The sequence below is a fragment of the Formica exsecta genome, unplaced genomic scaffold (genome assembly GCF_003651465.1).
Source record: "Formica exsecta isolate Colony F162 unplaced genomic scaffold, ASM365146v1 scaffold120, whole genome shotgun sequence".
NCBI lineage: Eukaryota > Metazoa > Arthropoda > Insecta > Hymenoptera > Formicidae > Formica > Formica exsecta.
In genome coordinates, this window is record NW_021848537.1 from 4,588,437 (window position 1) to 4,594,719 (window position 6,283).

At 31.1% G+C, this 6,283-nt stretch overlaps 2 protein-coding genes across 2 annotated transcripts in view; one reads left to right on the forward strand and one right to left on the reverse strand.

The window, feature by feature from the left end:
- LOC115244122 (mediator of RNA polymerase II transcription subunit 1) overlaps positions 1-576 on the forward strand; it is a 21,498-nt gene extending 20,922 nt beyond the window's left edge. The window contains exon 14 of the mRNA XM_029821522.1: positions 57-576. Coding sequence (XP_029677382.1) covers positions 57-195 — 139 coding nt within the window. The 3' untranslated portion in view covers positions 196-576. The remainder of the gene's footprint in view (positions 1-56) is intronic.
- A 1,603-nt stretch (positions 577-2,179) lies between these two features.
- LOC115242059 (sterol O-acyltransferase 1-like) lies at positions 2,180-5,438 on the reverse strand. The gene is made up of 6 exons (XM_029818092.1): positions 4,960-5,438; positions 4,123-4,293; positions 3,428-3,471; positions 3,183-3,325; positions 2,806-2,969; positions 2,180-2,456 (listed from the first exon to the last, which is right to left on the reverse strand). Exons 1-6 carry the CDS (start codon positions 5,046-5,048, stop codon positions 2,180-2,182), a joined length of 888 nt encoding a protein of 295 aa, XP_029673952.1. The 5' UTR covers positions 5,049-5,438.
- Between the last annotated feature and the right edge of the window lie 845 nt (positions 5,439-6,283).

Below are 6,283 nucleotides of genomic sequence, written 5' to 3' on the forward strand. Positions count from 1 at the left end.
CCCCCACCCCCGCCGCCGCCGTTGCCGTTACCGGCTCCCTTTCCGCCCGCTGCCAGTCCATCCGTCAGTGTGCACATCGTCAAGAGCCCGGCTCCGAGTCCCCGCGTCATTCCACCTTCTCCTCATTCCTCCGCATCACCCTGTATCACCGATGACGAGCTCATGGACGAGGCGCTGGTCGGTATGGGCAAATGAAGATTACTTAAATTGTAAGAATGAGAATGTGAGTAAACGCTCTCTCTCTCTTTCTCTTAACATCTCTTGATACCATCTACAATTCATGTCAAAATTCAAGACAGAATTCTATTTGTATAATTCTGTTTATAATTCTATTTTTGTCATGTAATATAGAAAACTATTGCACACGTAAAATACACCAATCAAAATATATATCAAAATACATATATGTTTATATTAAAACATGTGAATTAAATTTTAAATACAACTCCGTCTTCAATTTTGTCATGAATTATAGATTACCTAGAGAGGTCTTTATTCCTCGCCTGAATAATAAATAATTAAATTATATATATCATTACTATGTATATGTATATATATATATTTAATTATAAATAATTATATTTAATTATAAATAGGAAAAGCGAGAGGGGAAACAAATATATAGGTATATAGAATTAAATATATAGTTAAATATATCTCTAAATTGAATTTAAAAAAAATTTTTTTTATTCTCTTTTCGAGAAAATTTTTTTTCAAGAATTAGGAAGTTAATAACATACAATATGTGTCAGTTCTGACGTGTCTTTTTTCTATGATTTACCTATTCTAACTTTTTCCCAAATTCGCATGATATTCTCAAATTAAATATTTTCGATCATTATTGATATGAAAATTTTGTTGATTTGCACGGTATATTATTTCGATTATATATTCTCCATGATTTTCGATGAGATCTCTTACTTAAAATTGTATAACTTATATGTAAATCCATGACATTCTTTCGTATCTTCCAATTTAGAAGTATTATTCAGGTTTTCTGTTTCCAATGAGTGTATATTTCCAGCTAAATCTCCGATTTGTAAATCCAATTCGTTGATGTCTCCCTCGAAAATAATGATTTTCCATTGATGCAACCGGATCTCGAGATCACTATGACTGTTTCGAGATGCACGCCAGTCCGGGATCTTTTTTTCTTCCGAACTCTATTTCGAGAAGACATATTCACTTTTCAGTTTTTTCCTCGTCTCAATTCGACAGATTCTCCGACACTGCCAGATCGATAGATTGCCTTCGATTCCCCGAAAGAAACGGAGATTCTTTTCGGAGATTCCAAGTTGACCTTCCCTTCCCTTTCCTTTCTAATCTTTACGCGAGGTCTTTAATCTTGCCCGTAGACATATGAAATTTATATAAATCGAGTGTTTTGTGAGAGGAAGCTGATTATAATTGTTAATAGCTATATATGTTGATCGAATGTTGTAGAGTTTAATTGAAATGAATCCTAAAGCAGTGGCTTGTTGAACTCATTCCCCTTACGTCAGAGATCAAGACCCCCTTTTCCCTCTCCCTCATTATCCATATCGATAATGCTAAGTTTAGATATTTTTCAGTCGATGATTTTGCTTTTCGAAATTCTCCGAAGTATGTCAGGATGTCAGGGACATCCTGTTTATGATTGATACAAATTTTGTTTTATAAAGGCGCCTACAAACTTGTTGCGTATCTTCGTATCATCATTGTGTAAAATATTAATATTAATTTAAAAAAATATTAAATATAATATCATATAATATTAATATTAATTTACACATGATACGATACGAGGATATACAACAAGCCGGTAGCCGCCTTAATGCGAGTAAAAATGCCAGCAATATGCACTTCTTATATTAATACGAGAAAGAGAAAGAGGGTGTATGCTAAAATGTTTAAAAAGGCTGTGTATAAAGATGGAGAGAAGAAGAGTGTATTGTGACACATTCCTCTCCTTCCCCACATACCCTTATATAGTACTTTTAAGAATACTTTCTCCAAAACTCTATTCTACGTCGAATCAATAAAATATGAATGATGGAAAACAGAATAAATTGTCGGAAAATTAGAACAAGATTTTCAATAAAATTAGGACGCAAAAGGATATCCATCTATTCTATTTGAAAAATGCAAGAGAAATTTCAAGAAATGTTTTTTCTTTTGTGTATATTCTAAATGGATATCCTTATTCTGCCTCGTCCTGATTTTGTGAAGTCATATATATATATAAGGCATTCATCCACGCGTGCAGCAGAAGATAGTTCCCGGAGATGAAAACGAGGACCCCGGGAATGCTCGCGTCGATAATATTCTTGACGAACCACATTGGTTCGAAAGGCTGTGTACCAAAGGTATAAAAGACCGGCGTCACAAATTGCTCCAGGATAAAGGCGAAATAGAAGATCATTAGGCCGACTTGGGCGAAATTTTGAATCACGAACCACCACCTGATCTTTTTTGTCCTGACAAATAAACCGCGCGAATCTTTCTTGAGTTTTTCAATTATACGATATTATGTCGAAATGGCAACCCATTATTGAATTAAGATATCGTTTGTTCTAATTGATTTAAAAATTTGAATTATTAGAAAAGATTAAGAATTCTTTATACATCTCAAAATACTTTAAAAGTTTTTTGTTTTATATTAATATAGTACAACTCCATCAAAAGCAACATTATGGAGTGTCTACAAAATGTAATAACAAAGTTAAAAATTTAGATTATTGAAGAGAAAGAGATTGAGGATTCTTAAAGATTAAGTTTCAAGGACTTTTTCTTATTTATAGAGAGATTTATCGAGAAATTTTTTACCTTGGATATTCATCGCGATATATTAAAGTCGGCGCGAACAGGAAGTACAAGTATTGCGAAAATCGAGGTACACTCGGCGGTGAAATATCGCTATGGGGTTTGTATGACAAAAATCTGGGTGCCACGCTCCTAACGAAAGCATGATGTTTCATGATCAGACGTAACTGAAAAAGCAAATGTCCGTTTAAATGAAGAAAGGTTAAATTATTGTTATTATATTTATAATTTTTAATACGATATATTGGGCGTAAGATATTCAACTTTTTTATTATTATTCTAATATATCTTCTGTAAAATTAAAGAATTATTTTTATTGTCAAAAATATTTTATGTGGGACGGGAGAGAGAACTTCGAATAAGATTAAAATTTTAATTACTTGTTCCAAAAGTATGATTGAATTGCAAGCTAGGCCTAGATTCTCTCTGTTTATTGCTCTATTAGGAAAAATTATAAACAGGACTTGATACATTATGAAGATTGTCAGCCAACCGTAATCCCATAGTTTTCGGGCAATAAGATCTGTAAAAATGGAAAATATTACTAGTTAAATTATAAAGATAATTTTAATTGGAATTGTTTGATAATTCTTATAATTATTCTAGATTGTGTTAGTTATTATACTTTTATATTGTACTATTATTAATATCATATTATATGGTAAAAAACTGATCAATTATTTTAGGTTACATTTTTCAAAACGATAAATAAAATCATTAATTTAATACATAGAGCTTGTCATAAAACGTGACTTTAATTTCTGCATTTTTTAGATAAATTTGGAATCGATACAACTTGGCGTATTTAATAAAATTATACACGATTGAAAAGTATATTAAGTTTCATAATGAAATATAAAGAATAAAATTGTCCTTTTTAATAAATATAATTTTTCATACATATTTTAATAATATTTAAACACTTACTTTATTTTCATCTTTTTACTTTATTTTCATCTTTTTAAATTAAATGAAAATAATATTATTTCGATAAAATTTTCAATTTTCACTTCGATTAAAAGATATATACCGTTGAGAATTAAAATTTTTGATAAACAGTTTTTTTCTTGGAGATTTTTAAGTTTTTGCTAAAAATAAGAAACGCTTCTCGTTTAATCGAAAAATCTGCCATTAAAATTAAATTCATGCCAAGCTTTTGAACGGCATCATAATATGCGTATAAAAAGTTTAAGATTAAGAATATGAAAAAATTTAAAATATAAAGCAAAATTTATTATATTTAGAATCATATCAAATATGGATTTTCCGGAGCAATAATTTTTCGTTTTGTTAGATATCGAACTTAATGATTTTACTTACGTTCCAGACTCTATGATGTCATTTACAGCAGTGTGGAGGAAAAACAATATAACAGTCACCATGAATAGATTATAAACCGTACGAATATGCGTGATCTTAAAGAGATCGGTGAGCGGCGAGTTCCTCTCTAGAAATTTCTTCTCCGGCAACGCATCTTCCATGTTGATTTGTCTGATGTTTCAATGCATATTTAATATATAATTATTCTAAGTTTTGCAAATTTTTGCATTTATCGTTCACAACGTATTTGAAATGCGCTTTAAATACATGGATTATGTAAATATAATGCAATTGCATATGGAAATGATGTTTTTAAAGAAATTCTAATATGCTTTTTTTTTCCGGTTTTAGATGTTGATACATTTTTTATTAGTATTATATATATGTATTTTCAACAGGTGAATTATATAAATGTGACTCCATTTTACATGGAAATAATATATTTTCAAAAACGTCTTAATATTTTTGTTTTTTGTTTCAGGTTTGAGAGACCTAACTGATTTCATATTGAATTACAAATGAGGGATTTATATTAAGGTAGGATATCGTTTTTTAAATACAGACAATCTTGCGTTATATTTTACGAAATTGTGTTTATTTTAATATTTGAGTGTAAGAGTAAACAAATATAAGCAAGACATATTATGTGAAAAATTGCAATTTATATATATATATTGTATATAATATCCTACATTTTGGAAAGGTGTACGATATGATTTTACTTATGCCTTGCATTTTGTATAGAAAGCTTCTTAATTTTTAATCTGAATGTGCTATTAATTACTTATTAATTACTTATCAATAATTTAATCTTAATTTGAATGTGCAAGCTCTCACCTTTTCTCGCAATATTTATTTGTATTATTAGACGAGAACTCTGTCTTTTTTGACCGAGACACTTCTGTCGTCTGCATAACGTCGGACATAATATTGATGTAATATCTATATATGATATGATATCGGACACGATATACAGGAATACTGACACTGATTTAAATCAAGTGGAATTTCGGAGCAATCTCCCAATCGTTGCTGTACTCGAATTCCGAAACAAGCTCGCGTTGCGATTGATATTAGATCTCGAAGTTTTGAAGGCATGAATCTCCGAACAATATACGGCAAAATATGAACTGTATCCGTTCGAATCACTTTGCTTTCGATCTGGATTTTGTTTCACTTTTTAACTTGTTCTAAGCGTAGCGACGCAAACACTATGTATACTTTGCTCCTGAACTGCTTTATAACGTTTATCGCCCCGCCAATATGGTGCTGACTAAGATCCTACGTATATTAAATTAAAAACGTGAAAAAATGAAGTGAACAGAAGGTGCCTGTCTCGGTTGCGCAACGCATAATTATTAGATTTTTAATGCACGAACATAAAATTTAAATCAGCTGAACTTTTGTGCAGATTACGTGTACAGTTCGGTAAAAACATATCATCGAAGTGTCAAGTATGCAAATAGCTTGACACTTCGATAATATGTTTTATACTTAAGTTTTTTTGTGAAGGTCGTGAAGAAATTGCTAAAACTTATGCGTGTCGACCAAGAATGAGCACTACGCCTGAGAACATTCAACGAATTCGCGACTTTATTAAAGACCATTGACAAATAACTGTTCGTAAAATTAGTAAAGGGATTGGCATAATAGCATACTTATGGAAGTGTGCAAACAATCATTGCGAGAATGAGTTATGATTTCGAAAAATCACTGATGGGTGCTTCAAATTTCGAATGCAGATCAGAAGGCCGTAAGGGCTAAAATTTCTCAAAGGCTTTTGGATCGCTATGCAACAGAAGGAGACGCATTTTTGATATGCATTCTCACATATGATTTTTTGAACCTCTTAAAAAAGCGGGAGAAAGGTTTTCCAATGACGATGAGGTGGAAGACTTCGCGATTGACGTGCGCAATAGACTTCGTACTCGTCCTGCTACTTTTTATGAGGCAGGGATAAAAACATTGCCAGTGTAGTGGCAAAAATGTGTAAACATTAGTGGATGTTACGTAGAAAAATAATTTTGTATTAGTTTTCACGTGTGTTAATCAAATAAATAATTTTTGAACATGTCTCGTTTATATTTGATCCACTCTAGTAAAAAAACAAATTATAAAAATCACGAAGGAAATTGTATGTGTATTAAATATATATATATAT